The sequence below is a fragment of the Lissotriton vulgaris genome, chromosome 3_1 (assembly GCF_964263255.1).
Source record: "Lissotriton vulgaris chromosome 3_1, aLisVul1.2, whole genome shotgun sequence".
NCBI classification, from domain to species: Eukaryota; Metazoa; Chordata; class Amphibia; order Caudata; family Salamandridae; genus Lissotriton; species Lissotriton vulgaris.
In genome coordinates, this window is record NC_141689.1 from 1,232,919,999 (window position 1) to 1,232,937,383 (window position 17,385).

At 42.8% G+C, this 17,385-nt stretch overlaps 1 protein-coding gene across 1 annotated transcript in view; it reads right to left on the reverse strand.

The window, feature by feature from the left end:
* SPMAP2L (sperm microtubule associated protein 2 like) overlaps window positions 1–17,385 on the reverse strand; it is an 839,782-nt gene that overhangs the window by 376,830 nt on the left and 445,567 nt on the right. Inside the window, exon 5 of the mRNA XM_086963162.1 lies at window positions 11,000–11,030. Coding sequence (XP_086819288.1) covers window positions 11,000–11,030 — 31 coding nt within the window. The remainder of the gene's footprint in view (window positions 1–10,999; window positions 11,031–17,385) is intronic.

Below are 17,385 nucleotides of genomic sequence, written 5' to 3' on the forward strand. Positions count from 1 at the left end.
AATTATATTGAGGCCCCTATTATTAAACCAGAGGCCGATCATATGGTCTGAGTTCCATTTTAAATCAGTCCATACCCCTTCCAAACACAGATCTACAAATATTAGTAGTCCTCCCCTCGCTCTTCCAGCCACTAACTTACTTGCAGGGACCCCAAACGATTTATACCCAGCTAGGTTGAAATTGGTGGAGTCTACCTCTCAAGTTTCCTGCACACAAATTATTTTAAATTTGTTGATAAATTGCAACCATTCCTGATTTTGAAACCTGGCTGACAGTCCTGCTATATTCCAGGCGACTAGTTCAAAAGAGCTCCCTGGGAGATTTGGAGAGGGGCAAATGCCTATAATAGGCCGATCACTACTTCGACAAACCTATGTCCTAGGTGGCCTTATTTTATAGAGGGGGGATGGATCACATTCGAGACAGCCCATCTTAATTGGCCCTCAGACTATGGGGTTAAGTATGAGATAGCCAGATTTGACGCATGTTCTCGTCCTGATTCCTCTCCTTGTAGTCAATCCACTTCACTAAGATTTCTTCCCAAATTAAATGGGGCATATTTGTTAAATAATGGGAGTACCGACCCACCCCCCTCCCTCGGGGGGACTGCCTGAAGGCTATATATCTCTCTTCCCCCTGGGCCATTAGGACCCTGTCTGTAAAAGAACCCCAGTGGTAACAGGCCGATACTTGAACGGTCCTCCGCCCACGATCGACTCCTGAAAGAGTGAAGTACCTCCTGTACGAGCCAAGACAATCTAAAATTCACAACTATACAGCCCCCTTCGAACGTCTTGCTTGTCTTACCTATCCAGGCTAATCTTCTGGCCATAAGAATCTGACTATGGTTTGCCATGCTAAACCCTGCATGTCTAGATAGCCAATGGGCTACCTTGTTAATCAACATTCTTGTGGGTTCAACCATATTCCCCTTTACAGTGGGCACACCAACCAGGACTATCGTATATGGGCTAGAAGCGGGTGGAAGATCTAAGCTCACCAGCCCTTCAGTTCCCTGGGCCCCACCCCCACATTTGCTGGCTTCTGAATTACTCACTGGAGTCCCCCTCTCCTCACCCTTTGTTATTTTGGGAGCAGGTGTTACACCCCTCACCCCCGGCTTTATTTTGGGAGCAGGCCATACACCCCTCGCCCCGTAGGTAATCAATCCCAGAGTTGGATTTATGTGGGTTGTAGAAATAGGTAGGATCGCTTGTGTCAAGGTGTTGTAATCTCCAGGTATCATGGAGGCCGAATCTGGTGCATAGTTTGTGTAGTGATTTGTGGGATCTAGAGGGTTGCAGAGAAGACTTAAACTTAGAGGGTTGCAGAGGAGACTGTTTGTCAATGGTCACATCCAGTGGGTTGATTAAGGTTGCCGCCAGACTTATAAGTTCTTCGCTCGAAATCTGACTTAGAGGAGGGGACAGGGAGTACCAGAATGCAGGGTCGTCGGAATATGGGCCATATACGTTAAGAACATTGAAGGAGTTAGAGTTTTTGGAGAGTTTTGACAAGATCCATCTCCCCCTATCGTCTGTTATATGTGATTCGAAGGTCACGCTTACCTTTTTAGTGAGCAACGTGATTACACCACCCATTTTATTGTCTGCAGGGGAACAGAGAATGTCACTGACCAAGCTCCTCCCAAACGTAGTCAAATCTTTATGGGTAATTTCCATTTCCGTTAACAGAATGAAATCACTATTGAGTTCAAACAGGTATTTTTCTATTTTTTTGCGCTTAACTGGGTGGTTAAGCCCCATGACGTTTAGAGAGATACATTTTAGATTTGTATCCAGGGGGCCGCTAGTCATGTTGTAGAGGTATATGGGTGGCTAGGTGCTGAATGTACATAGGTTGTGTCCTGTAGAGGGAGGCCAGATATGTGCAAGACCCTAGCATGATGTCATATGGTGTGTGTGCAATATCAGTAATATCAGTAGTTTGCAGCAGATGACACCGGGGTAACACCCTCAGGGCCCTCTGCAAACGCACAGGGGCCAAGCATGTCTCTGAGATGGAGCCAGTGGCAAGGAATAGCGGTCATTAGTCAAGCCACATAGGATATCAGGTGCAGAACACAAAGAATATAATAAGGCAAAACTGAATACAATCAAAAGAAGAAGATAACCCGTAATCCATCCCCCAACCCTCTCAACCCCACCCCTGAACAATGCATGTGAGGGAGACGCCAATGTGGTGGAGCCTGCTCTTGCACCTTCACAAAAAACGTGTGTTCAACTGTAGTTCTCGAATAAAAGGTGGTTTACATGGAAGAGGTTGCAAAGGCTCTATGTCTCTACCACTAATGGCTGCACCAGCATTGACACTGTCATACAGTGTCAAAAGAAGAGCACGCAGGAGCACGGAAAAATGGCAGCTGAGGAAGAAATAATGGAAGGAAGGGTGAAAAGCGAGAAATATGGATGAATGAGTAAGTGGAGGAATGAGTATGTGGATGAATGAGTAGGTAAAAGGATGGGATGAGTGAATTATAGATGGATGAACAGGTGAAAGGATGGCAGAGTAAAGATGGATGGTAGGCAAATTGGGTGGATAGAATGGGGATAGACTGAAATTGGATGAATGAATGGATGACAGAATGTAAAGGTGAAATAGTGGATATCAGTAGATGGATGGACGGGTGAAAGAATGAATCCATAGCTGCATGGATGGAAAAGACAAGGAGGTTGTTCTAGGGAGGGTTCGGCTCACTTGCTTTGCTTACTTGATAGCATCAGTGCTTTAGTTCAAAGTGGGGGCAATTTTGATTTTTTTGCCTTCTGCTTTGAACCACAGCCATGACAAGCTGTAATGAACTCAACAAACTTGAACTGGGACTAGTTGTCGGCAGCCTCAAGGACTAGACTGCGGAACAGCAGGGCCATTTTAGGTGTGATGAGTCCCTAAAATGTAGGCTGCGGATTTCCCAAAAATTTGGGGTTATGATAATATTTAAAACACGTATTTTTCACTGCACAAAAACCCTGGCATCAGTTACAAACGTAATAGGGACATTCATACAGAGCGACACTGTGCTATCCTCATGTTGTATGTATGTTCTTGTATCTAGCTGCTCAGCCCAGGGTGAGTATTCTCATTGGAATCTTAGTGTGGGTGGAATGTTGGATGCATGATAGTTTCAGTTAAGGATGGGCTGAGCAGCTAGGAGGCTGCTCCTGGTGGGGCTATTGATATCTACATCTTAAGAATTAATAAACATCATCTATATGTACCTGATCTGGTCTACAGAGTTTACCTATGTCAGCTCACTACAGACACTTGTTTTAAAGTGCACTATGTCTGTGGCATCTCTTGTGAGGCAGCTGATCCAGCACACCTAGCAATGAACGCTGGACTTCCTGTCATGTCTGCCAACGTCAATAGCCGTTTTTACATTTTAAAGACCATTCTGAGACTCTGATTGGCTGTCAGTTCATGTAGCCTTCCTCCATTTCAAAAAGACCCACTTCCTTAGCATAAGGAGGCACATCCTGCATATTGTGAGAACCAGCAGACCTGAGGGGGTGGTCATGGAACTCACTGTTTCACAGCTAACGAGTATGGGTAATTCACTAACAAGTATGGGTAATTCTGGGGACAGAAATCTTCTTGGACTTTCCTCTACAACTGCACAAGAGGAAGAGGAGGAGGGAGAAGTTCAGAATCTGAAAGAGACTGCCAAGCACGGACTTTGCCTTTTAAAGAATCCCTCCTGCCCCCTCTTGTTGACATCATGAATAGGGCTATGAGGGATGGTATTTTTCCCCAGCAGTGGAAAAATGCAGTAGTAAAACCTTTACTCAAGAAGCTCTCTCTTGATCCTGGGGTATTAAGGAACTTCCGCCCCAACTCACTGCTCCCGGCTCCGGCGAAGATGTTAGAAACTCATCTAAATAAACATCTCGCTGCCTTCGTGGAAAGCTCGGGCTGTCTGGATCTTTCCCAGCATGGTTTCAGGAGGGAACACAGCACCGAGTCTGCCCTCACCATAGTGCTGGATAATATCCGCACGCGTGTGGATGAGGGACAGACCTCTCTCCTGATCCTCTTAGACCTTACGGCTGCCTTCGATACCCTTTCCCCCTCAGTCTTAACATCTCGTCTGAGGGAGATTGGGGTCCGGGGGACGGCCCTGGGGTTACTTACCTCTTTCCTCAATCAAAGAGAGCAAAGAGTGATGCTGGGAAAATTTCTATCTCCATCCCTGTCTGTGCAATGTGGGGTCCCTCAGGGGTCGGCGTTAAGTCCGACCCTCTTTAACATTTATGTGACCCCCCTTGCCAGACTAATTAGATCGTTTGGGATGGAGGTAGTTTCCTATGCGGATGACACGCAGATCCTCATCTCTCTCTCCCAGTCAGTAACGTCGACTGCCTCCAATTTTAGATCTTGTATGGAGGCAGTCGGTCAATGGATGATTTACAATTCGTTGAAACTGAATGGGGAGAAGACGGAGGTGATGGTGTTCGGAGGAAAGGAGGAGATATGGTCAGCCGAGTGGTGGCCAGACTCACTGGGAGCTTGTCCTGCTCCTACTTCCTCTGCCAAAAATCTTGGGGTCGTGATCGATCCCACCCTTAGTATGTGCCAACAGGTTAATAGAACTGTATCGACCTGTTGGGGTATTATTCGCATACTGAGGAAGATTAGGCACTATCTTTCACAGCAGGCAAGGAAACAACTCTCTGTTGCCCTCCTTGGTTCTCGGCTGGACTACTGCAATGCGCTGTATGCAGGACTGAATAAAAGTCTGCTGCAGCGCTTGCAGGTGGTCCAGAACGCAGCAGCCAGGTTTGTCTTGGATTTACCCCGCCGCACTTCGGCTACCTCCGCCAGAAAACTGCTTCACTGGCTTCCTATAGAGGATCGGATACTTTTTAAGACCATGTGTATGGTCTATAGGGCCTTAGCTAAAAGCAGCCCTACTGGAATTGGATCCATTCTGTCTCTCTACAACCCTGGTAGGAACTTGCGTTCCTCTAACAGACTTCTTCTCTCAGTCTCTCGCATTCGGAGAACCAGATGGGGTGGCAAAGCCTTTTCCAATCTGGCACCGAAGTGGTGGAATGCCCTCCCATTAGAATTAAGGTCCCTTCCCACCCTTCAATTATTTAGAACTGCTTTGAAAACCCGTCTCTTTGTGCGGGCATACCTGTAGTTGTGCTCCGCCTTTTTTGATCTGTTTTTGGTAGGCGCCTTGACACCTTCGGGTTTTAGTCGCGCAATATAAATTGCTTTCAATTCAATTCAATTCAATTCAACGTAATTTGCAAGAAACCAAGTTTGCCGAAGCAAACAAAAAAGTTAATTGGGGGTTAGCACAGCATTTTTTCTTTCTTTTAGTGCTGTCAAAAAACACTTCCACAATAATAGGGCTGCTCTCAGACCATTAATCAGCACACCTGACAAGCTCACCTTTGCATGCTGATCCTTGATGCAAGCTTCTACCAATGAATGAATTTATGAAAATAAATATTGTGAAAGCAAAAGAAATTAAATACACTGTTCCACATTGCACCTAAACTTTAACATATTGGTAATTTCCTTACTATGCTGTTTTACATTTAAAGTTTGCTTTATAGTAATCCACAGTTTAAATATTAGAACCCTATTTATTCCACAACAAAAAACACACATTTCTCAAAACATGGACAGTCATTTCTGTAAACAATGAATTCTAAAATTGTAATTGAGGATCACATGCAAATGCTCAACATCTTACTAAAGAGTACAAAATTCAATGAATAAGTCATGTAATATAAAACATACACAACAAGGAACATGTGTAATAAAGGGATATATACATTAAAATCGCGGATTTTACTCCGTATTACAATCACAACAGGGTTGTTACAACGACCAAGTTGTTACCACGCAATGCCATTACTATGTAAATCATTACATAGACTTGCAGTAGATGGCCAAGTAACATTACAAATGTATAATTTATAATTCCAGCTCCAGCCTACGTAACAGTAGGGAAGGTGGTGGAATAGTAAACTATACTATTCCTTATGTTAGAGCGCCATCTACTGCAAGTCGATGTAATGACTTGCATAGTAATGGCACTGCGTGGTTACAGCGCGGTCGTTGTAACGACCGCGTTGTGATTGTATTGCGGAGTAAAATCTGTGATGTAAAGGTTGTTTCCCATAATAAGGTCCTATACTGCTGGCATGTGGGTCAGGGGACATTTATAAACCATCATCCTTCAGCCGCATGGTTTATGATGTTGCCTTCACACCTCAATGGAAATATAGCATCATATTACACAGTTTCCCTTTCTGTATCCTCTTAGGTTACTATGTAATATGGACCAATATTACAGAGAGACCAGTGGTATGTAAATACATGGAAATAAATGGCAATCTAACACCATATTACACGTTACCCATTACGTAATTTTCATGTTACATGTTTAATTTGGAGGAGTTAGCTTTAAAAATCTGTGTTCTTCAATTTGCAGCTACCAATGGCCACTGCCTGAAATGAGGAGGTTTCGCTTGTGTTTACCTTTAATTGCTAAATTGTTGATAAAACAAAGGACAATGGTGAGGTCTAGTGGATTTATTCGATTCTGTGGCTACAGACTTTTCTGCAAAAGTATGGCTTTACTGTGTTTGCCACATCATATGCGTCATAATTTACAGATTTTCACAGAAATGTTGCTTCCATTTCAAAAGGTTAAAAGTAGTACTGCCAGAGACTGTGCCAAATATTTTGCTCTTTTTGCAGCATTATATAGATAATCTTGCTGCATATTTGGGGGCATATTACCAACAACTAGCGATAATTTTTGTCTCTAACTTGTTTAGAGACAAAAATTATCGCCGCACATCGGCGATTTTTATCGCAGATAAACCTTGCTATTAGCAAGGTTTATCGCAAATGCGATAAAAACGGCCGCAATGCATGAATATCGCTGAAAAGTCAGCGATATGCATGCATTATCGAGCAAATGCTCTTAGCCATGTTATCCACCTCCCATTGGATAACATGGCTAAGAACTGCTCAGGGCAGGTGTTAGCTTTTGGAGATATTCGCGCTTAGCGCGAATATCTCCAAAAGTTGGTAATAGGAGATAGCGATGTTAGGGACTGTTTCCAGTCGCTAACATCTTGGCACGCCCACTTTGCATGTCATTAGTGATAAATATCACTGACATGCAAAGCGGGGCCCAAGATGGTCGCTATCTCCTATTAGCTGTCACTAACTGGTGTTAGCGACAGCTTGGTAATAGGGAGATAATTTTATCTCCGCTTTCTTGGCTTTTAAAGCCAAAAAAGCGGAGATAAACCCCCTTGATAATATGCCCCTTGGTTCTCAATTCTGCAGAATCTTAGTAGACCTGGCAATGTCAAAGTGGAGAGGTAACGTTTGGGGGCTGTCATTAAAATGCTAAAGCCCATAACAAAAGGACCTGTGAAATGTCCATATTTGCAGCCACCCAATATATAGCACTCCTAAATCTGTCATTCACTGTGCATAACCTTACAGAGGATATCACAAATTACACTACAGGCAGGGGCGCCGTCAACCCCTCCCCCTCTCCACCGCTTTAACAGCTACAACAGGGATGGGTACTGATGGGCCTCTTCTATCTGTAGTTCGACAGAAAAAGGCTAATAATTATCATGAAAGAGTGGGAGTGAGCGAAAGGTTGGATGATAGATGTATGGATGAATGAGTGAAAGGATGGGTGTAAGGATGGATCAGTGAAAGGGAGGATGGATGGATAGACGAGTGAAAGGTGAGTGGATGGGAGGATGAGTAAAAAGATGGATGGATGGATGATAAGAAAAAGGATAGATGGATGAATGAGTGAAAGGGTGGATGGTTGAGTGAATGGGTAAATGGATGAATGGATGGACTAAAAGGCTGGATGGATGGACGGAGTGAAAGGGTGGAGGGGTGAACAAAAGGATGGATGGGTGAGTGGAAGGATGGAAGGATGAGTGAAAGGGAGGATGGATGGCTGGATGAAAGGGTGGACAGAAGGATGAGTGAAATGGTGAATGAATGGACACATGAGTAAAGGGTGTATGGATGAGTGAGTGAATGGATGGACGAGTGAAAGGTTAAATGAATGGAAAGATGAGTGGATGGATGGATGGATGGGTTGAAGGGTGGATTATGAGTGAAAGGATGGATGACTGGGTAAAAGGGTGGATGAATGGATGAGTGAGACAGAAGATGGATGGGTGAATGGAGTGAAAGGGTGGATGGATGGAGTGAAAGGGAGGCTGGATGACGAATGGATGGATGGTTGGATGACTGAAAGGATGGATACATAGATGGATGAAAGGGGGATGGATAAGTGAAAGGATGGGTGGATGGATGGATGTGTTGGAAGAATGGACATATAGGTTTGGCTATGGATGAGCGGATGAATGGATGGAGAGATGGAATTGTGACAGACTGAATGATGGATGAAAGAATGTAAATGTGAAATAGTGGATATCAACAGGTAGATGTAAATCTGAGCGGATGAATGGACCAATGCTCGGATGGAAGAGACAAGCAAGCTCTTCTAGAGAGGGTCACTGTGGCTTGCTACATTTGGTTGGTGCAAAAAGAGCTTAGTTCAAAGTGGGGGTATTTACATTTTTTGTTTACTCCCTTCATCCTAGAAGACAAGACTGATGACAACACAATCGATTAAAATAGTGTTTTCTTCTGGTCAGTGGGTCGCCACCCAGCTGAAGAATAACTACTGGATAAATAGTAATTAAAAAAAACAACAATTTTATTGGGTTTTCGATGTTTTAATATCATTACCTACTTTGCCACATAAAATTGTGTATGGTACATAGGAGATACAATAGTACGTCTACGGCATATCATTGAACACAATAATTACACAGCAAGAATCAGGGAGCAATCGATGAAGCCCATTGGAAGTGGGAGCCCCTGAGGGGTTGTTGCCTCCTGTTATCGTACCCAAGAAAGGAACATAAACTGATAACTTGGGGCCCGATTCACAGAACTAACTTAAGACAAAATCCTAAACTTACTACCATTTTAGTATTCACAGAAGGCACTTACTCATTTTGGTATTCACAGAAGGCACTTACTCATTTCGGTATTCACAGAAGTTAGGAGTCCTAACTTTAGGACTCCTAAATGCCTTCTGTGATTACTGAAAGTCTTAAAGTTAGGATTTTTCTCAATTTAGTAGTAGTAAAGTTAGGACTCCTAACTTTAGGACTACAAAATGCCTTCTGTGAATACCGAACGTCTTAAAATTAGGATTTTTCTCAATTTAGTAGTAGTAAAGTTAGGACTCCTAACTTTAGGACTCCTAAATGTCTTCTGTGAATCACAGAAAGTCTTAAAATTAGAATTTTTCTCAACTTTACTATTACTAAACTGAGAAAAATCCAACTTTTAAGACTTTCGGTATTCACAGAAGGCCTTTAGTAGTCCTGAAGTTAGGAGTCCTAACTTTACTACTACTAAATTGAGAAAACTCCTAATTTTAAGACTTTCGGTATTCACAGAAGGCATTTAGGAGTCCTAAAGTTAGGACTCCTAACTTCTGTGAATACCGAAATGAGTAAGTGTCTTCTGTGAATACCAAAATGAGTAAGTGCCTTCTGTGAATACGAAAATGGTAGTAAGTTTAGGATTTTGTCTGAAGTTAGTTCTGTGAATCGGGCCCTTGGATAGTAAATACTGGGATGGACGGTGACGGGGGAGGGTAGGGTGGGTGTGTATTAATACTGCATTTCAGTTGATGGGGTACAGGCAGGGCCTAGGGAAGAGCACTGTGGTGTTTCGGTGATCTTAACAGCAGCTGAAGCACTTACGAGGAGGGGAAAAGGGTGGCCTCATAGGGGGGGTAGGTCTCACCCCCTGGGAGGGACACCCAGCTTGGCACCTCATGTGGGTCTTGTGACTGTGGGGGTGTAGCATTGTTGTCAATTGTTTGCCAGAAGCACATGAGCAGTATGGCTCTTTCGGGGGAGATGGGGCATCGGCGCACCTTACTCACCTCTTCATTTCAGAGCGCATCTTCCTCTTCAGCTCCCCTTTTGTGCACTATCCTGTCCAGACCTCCAGAGGAGGGCGCACACCAATGAAGGGTGATAGGTTGCTTGGCTAAAAGGAGGGCCAGGGCCACGAAGGGTGTCTGCACCTTGTGTTGCTTCCTACAACTAAATACGCCTAGCGAACAGGCTTCCCAGGAATAGATGTCTGGAAGTCATGTCGCCTCTTGCAATGTAGAATGAATGATGTGCCAGTAATGCTGTAAAGTTGGGCAAGCCCAGAACATGTGTAAAAGCACTGCATTAGCAGTGTGGCAACAAGGGCAGGCACATTGTGACTTCAGGAACTGCCGGTGGAGCTGTGCCGGCATCAGATAGGCCCTGTGTAGTATGAAACACTGCATATTTTTGAAGCGGGAGATGCGGGAAACCATTTTTGGAAAATCTAGAGCTCGTTCCCATTCCTTATCAAGGAGCGGCCTTCCGTATTCCTCCTCCTATTTTTGGCGTAGCGGGGCGAGTGGGACGTACAACAATTTTCGTATTGGCCTTATACACCCAAGTTATAAGGTAACGGCTGAGGCCCATAGTTAACACAGCGTGAAGCACTGGGTGTGATACAGGCTCGCCTCCAGATAGGTCCCAGAGGTGCCAGCAAGCGTGTATGAGCTGTCGATGGAAGAGGAATTGCCCCAGGGGAGCCCACTCTCCTCAGCAAGTGGGTCAAAGGGGAGAAGTTGGCCCTCAGAAGCGACCCTCAGGGAGCGAGTGGTTGGTCCCCGTTCATAATTTCCGAGCAGTGTAATAGCCCCGGCCACGAGGCAACTGGATAAACTGCCATGCACAATTTCAACTTTTAAGTTTTATTTAGATTAGACCACCCCGCAGAACTGTACAGTGCATCAACGTGTCTGCATACAAGATACAGTATTACATTTAGATTTTTGTCAGTACTTCTATAAAATAACAATGTATTTTTTTTAATTCTTTGCTCCTATGTTACCTGTTGCTTGGTTCATCTGGACTGTAACTGTCTGTAAAGAAACATACATACGTTAGTTTTCGCAATAAAAGTGGGCGCATTCATAGAAGAGCAAATATGTTTCAGCTCAGACATACTTTAACTTTATGGAACCATCCAAGAAACAGAAGACATCGCAGCAGTTTTCTTTTTTTTTTATAATAAATGTCGAACAATGTTTGGCTTGTCGGAGTTTACTCTGTGACACATGCAAAGTGGTTCACGATAAATCTAGTTGAAAGTAATTTCACTGTTCTGAACCAGTAAATCACATAATTTGTTGCATCACTTAACAAATATACAGTCAACGTTACACTTTGAATTGGGGGACGGTGCAGGAAAAGATAGGGGAAGGAAGACAGGTATGAAAAGGGCTAAAGGGTGGATAAAAGGGTAACCATGAAAACGTTGTCCTCTATCTGTGTCCACTGTCACTTTAGTCCTTTGCTTTGCACAGTTGGCATATAGTTTAAGGAATGTTCGAGACACACTGAACAGGGAGTTATGGCTGACTCGCATGTTGCTGCTCCCTTTACAAACAAATGACATGCATTCGAGTTCCTGGTGTTATTTCTCTCTGAGGAATGTCACTTGGGAATTTACGTTGGGGGTACTCATTTCCTCTGCTGTGCACAAACCCAGCCAGCTATCACTGAAAAAGATTTCACAATCTTTCTGGGGCAGGCATCGCCCTTTTGCTGCGAAGCCGCCAAAACAACAGAAATGCTGGGACTTGCAGTATGGCATTGATGGAACTCGCTGTTTGTAGAAACGGGTCATTTGAATCCTACAAAAGTAACTGTAACAAAGATAAAACGAAATGGCTTAAAAAATTATGCATCCAATGAAACAATTGGAAACACTTTCAATAGAAGAGCTAATAAGCGGTGGGTAGCCACAGCACAAGAAATGATTTTTGAAGTGGATCCCGTTCCTAGATGACTCAGATTGTATAGGATTCTCGTCAGTGGGGAAAAACACCCTGATCGTTGGCGGACTGAGCAGCCAATTCAGCTCCCTGTTCAAAAAGTAAAGAAAAAAAAAAGCATGATGGAGATCTTGGCTAGGTATACATGGTTGGATCACACTATTATATTGAAAGAGGTTGAATCAATAAAATTAGAATTGACTGAATTTGACAGCAAAGTATGATTGAAACGTTCAAGGATGATATGACAAAGCAATTAGACAGATATGAAGAAATAAAAATGAAAAAAATAACAATTTGAAGGAGACGAACATGATTGAAAATCTGGAAGAATCCTAACTTTTGCAACAAACAAAATGATACAATTAAAAAAGAATAACAAAGGTAAATAACTTTCTTTCTTTTGATAGTAGGAATCACAGAGCTGGGTCTAGACACGAATTCCGAATTAACCTCTGACTCAGATCTATCAAACATAAGTGAAGCAAGCCATTTAAAGAGACTCAAAATCGCTCAACATATATAGACGAGTCCTGAACCATGTATTAAGTACTGAGGAAATATTTGAGTTGGGTCATGACAAATGATTGTCCTAACAGTAGATTCTTATGTCCATACAACTATAGACGTGCTCAAGTTATCAGGAAGCTCAAACTGCTGACATTTTGCAAAATGAAACCTACAAGGGCAGGTATACAGGAAGAAACAGTGAAAAATGTAAGGCAATAAAATATAAAACTAAATCAAGAAAAGATAGAGACTAAGGACAATTCTTGAATTAGCTGATGACCCCTCTATAAGAAACAACGGATACAACTGTGGTATTACAGGAGGTGGGTATTAATACACATGAATAGTGTGAAAGTTGTCCGCACACGAATGCCTTAAAGTGCCCTGATAGGTTATGTGAGCTAATTTCAATGTTGGTTTTCTATTAATCCGTTTGATATAGTAGGTCGGTCTCACTAATGAAGATGGGTCCTTTTTCTGAACATGGTACATTCAATGAAGAAGGATTAAGGGATTAACAAAAGAAACCGAAGAATCCTAAAAACAAGACCAATGCAGAGCAGTGGCTGCACTTCCTACAATGGTATGAGGCTGCCCATTAATAAAAGCACAAACCCCTAGTCTGTGCTTTGAAAATGACAGAGGAGAAGATAGGGTATCAAATAAGTCACCTTAGCTGATTAGTAGTGCCAAGGGAAGTAATTTATCGATTGATGGAAAAGTTGTTGCGGTTGAGGATTGTTCCTGATAATGATAAAACTTTGAACGCTGCAAAGGATACTACAGTAAATGTAGTTGCGGGTGTGTGTCTGGTGAAAACTAATTGTCTAAGATCTCATACTGTAAGCATAATAGTGGTGAAGTGCCTGCAGATTACTTAGAATTAAGGAAGTGCTTGAAAGATACTTGGGCAGAGTGCATTGGATTGAGATGACTCAACAAACTGTAGGTGCACCTTTTTTACAGCCATTACTACTGAATGTAAGAGGCCAATTAAAGACTGTATGCATTGGGTAGTTGACATAGAAGTTAGCTGCCTTAGTAACTGTTGCTACTCACTGCTCCAGAGTGCCCTTGGGGGTAATCATGCCCTCCTTTTACCTCCAGTAAGTCCCACACAGCGGGATTGCTGAGAGGTATTCGCAGGCCGTGCCCCCTTTCTGCACCACTCTGCAAACGCACCTCCTGACACACTGCTGGTTGGGGGATGAAGACCCCTTGGCTGTTGAGGGTCCTTGAGGGCTAAGAAACCCTCCTGTTACCTCCAGTAAGTACCACAGAGTGTGATTTCTGAGAGGACTTTGGAGGCTACACCCCTGATGAGTTCAGGCCTCAGCCAGGCCCGCAAATGTGAAAGGTTCGCTCTTCTGTACGCAAGTAGTCCTCAAACTATATAAGAAATTGACACAGAAACTGGAAATACAAAGACAAAGTTTAATAAACCTTTAAAAGTGGTACTACAACCCACACAACACCCTTCAGTATTGTACAAGGTAGCACAAAGAACATGGACACGCGGTCCCCTTTTATACACAAAGAAGGGGCTCATAAGTGGGCGGTTACAGCTCAAGAGTATGATTTACAACCATATAAGGATATTTTTTGAACACAATCAATACATGGGTGGAGTTAACGGTTCATGAAGCCCCCCGAATGCACATTCCAATCCCCTCTAATCAGAAACAGATGTTGCACGTACTGAGCATGCGCTAGATAGGCTGGAACTATTTATAGCTTGTTGCTGGGCAAACTCCAGGGGTGACGGTCAGTGAGGTAGGACTTGCCTCGTGGCGAGCACATGGCGTGATGTAGCCTACAAGATGGAGGCCAGAAAACAAAATGGAGTCTGGCCGTAAAATAGTCAAAGACGGGGAAACTACACTGAAGACACAACAATATGTCTTTGGCGAATGCTTAACATTATCGCTGTTTTATTTACAACAGACGACCCTTTCAGCATTTGCTGAAGACATTCGGTTTCTTTGGATAATCTAGATACTCATTGTTTATATCGATGCTCATCATGTCCGCTATCTCTCTAGTTATAGTTTTCTTATGGGCAGCATCCACAACAGTTTGTTTATTGGGCACACAAAATGAAATGCATAACGAACATATCATAGGGCTACATTGAATACACACACAACAGGTGAACAGTACGGCAACAATTATACATAGTCCAGTAAGAACCTTCCAACCCCATGTGGAGATCAGTGTCCAAAACCACCCAGAGAACGTCCAAGACCCATTTTCTTGATGTATATCTGCTGCAATTTTATGCAACTTATTGATAGCTTTGTATACAGAAGGAGTGTGATCAGGTATAAAAACGCAACAACTACTTCCGATAATTCTACAAGCTCCACCTCTATCTGCTAACATGACGTCAAGGACCATTCTATTCTGTAATGCAACAACCCTGGTAATCTGTAGCTCTTCAGTAATATTTCCCAGAGCCGCTGCAGTTTGATTTGTAACAGCCTCCACTACTCGCGTTAATCGTTGTATCTTTCTGCTGTTCAGAGCTGGTCTCACAAAGAAGAACAATCCTAAATTGAAATCTATATACTGTTGCAGACTAGTGTCTGTTTGATCTACCTCATCTACAGATAAAGTTCGCTTAAATCTATTTACAGTTACATTGTTCAACAATTTTAAATCCTTATGATAAGATGCTGGTGCTAGGAATACAGGTGGCAATAGGAATGACACATAACATACTCCAGACCATCCGGCAGGTAATCGATAATAACCCTTATTCCCACATACAAAATAAGTGTTATGTGAAGCAAGAAAATTACTGTTATTCAAACCGTCGATATTCAGCACGACAATGCAATCACTAACACCTACAGGAATATGGCCTACGCTTTGTACACATAAGTCAGCTTGTGCTTGAGCCACAGAGATTACAAATTTTTCCTGTCCAACAGTGTCTCTGGTGTTCGTGAAGATATACGGAGTTGATGCATTGTCCGGTTTATATTCTTCCCACTCCCATATAGTTCCGTTGGCTTGTGGATAGCCGTCTTTATCTTGATGGCATTCTTTGTTCAGTTTGAAGATCAATCGCCCTACAGTAGATTTCTTGTAGCAAAAAGCAGAGTGTACCATGCTCTACAAGAGCCATTGTGTGAAAAGGGAAGTGGTATGAACGGTGTTCCCCTTTTCTTTTGGTGCGCTGGCATCATCCCACATATCCAACAGTCTGTGGCATTTGTAGCAACGTGGGTATGATGCAACATCTGTATAAAATTGTTATTCAGATAAGACTGTCGATGCTTCAATTCTTGGTAAGGGAGTGTATAAAAGAAATGCTCATCAGGAACTGGAGTAGAGACAACATACAGTTCACGGACAGGAGCTTTCTCCTCAACAAACCACATGACTGTAGCAATGACTGCTATAACAAAAATGAACCCTACAGAACCAAAAACTTTCTTCTTATCCATTTCAAACAAAAGTCACAGTATCTTCCTGTTTCTAAAGTGTTGTCGGAACTCTTACCCCTAGGCAGCCGTTGTTTTCTTCACCATCGGGCCAAGACGGGTGTCACTACTCTAATGCATGGTTGATCCCCCTCCTTGCCTCATTGGCTCTCCGTTTCACAAACCTAGGGACCGTTCCGACAACTTCTCACACAATCGCAGATTCTTTTCTTGGTCGCAGGTTGTATCTCTTTGATGCAGGCGTTGTTTGGTCTGGGAAGAACTCCTCAGAATCGTCAGGTCCCACAGCACGGCCTTTCTCTGTAGTCAGGATGTCTCGATGGTCTGTCAGTACAGCAGGCTCCACCAGGTCAGGTTGCACCTTCCGGCAATGAATTGAATGAATCCAATTCTTTCGATTCGTCACTCGCACTTGTTCTTTTTATCCTTTTCCTCAAATTTTCTTATTCATTTAATATTGTTTCCCTCCCCAAAAGGCTTTTGACATAGTGATAAATGCGAACAATAACCCCCTTAAGCACCTGATTTATAATGGATAAGACAAACCTTTTTCACCATTCAAAAATGGCGGCCAACTTCACGTCTATAATTGCATTAAAATGTTCTTGTCATGGTTAAGTAAAAAATTTTAGGCCCCCTCTTGGTCGCAGTTAAAATTTTGTTTTCTAGACTCGGTCACTTAAATGCTGTTCCAACGCGGTTACATTTTAAACGCTCTTCCCAATGGATTTTAGAAAATTCGAAAAAGCGACATGAAATACTCTTCCAGACTATCTAATGGAGATTACTCTCGAGTCCTTCGTTTATTTTTATACGTTGGGCGACTAAGTAGAAATATTAGAGAAGGGACTCATGTCAGTTACCCAGTTTTCAGTCGACAAACTAGGAGCAAGACGCCACTTCGAGCGGCAGCATTTTTTGTTAACGGTAAGCTCGAATACGATTACACGTTTTCGTATGTCAAAAACTTCCCTCACTTGGAAGTCAGGCTCCTCAACGGACGCTTACTTTTATATTTGCAGTGTATCTCTTTTCGAGACTCTGGTGAGACAGCAGCAAAAGTGTCAAGGCTCGCAGGTAAATCCCCCTTGATTGAACTGTCAGCAACCCACGGTCTTTATGACACGGCATAGTATACTGATGGGCAATTGCAATTCTTATTCCATTTAGGCTGTCTCGAGTTCGCGTGACCAAGACATAATACAGGTGAGCTCTTAATATGAGCATGTATGTGTGTAGAGCATACCTTTTTTCTGTTAATTCATTCATTTTGAATTACCGCATTTACTTTTTTTCACAGATAATTCATAACGAAAAAACATTCAGGTAAACCCACTCATAGAAATGACATATATAGTGTCGCTCTAAATTAAATAGATTCCCGCATTCTAAATTGTGCAACATTTTTTCTTTAGAGAAAACAAAGCCTCTCGGGTATGACGACTTAATATTGGATTTCACTATCTTCCCACATTTGTGGT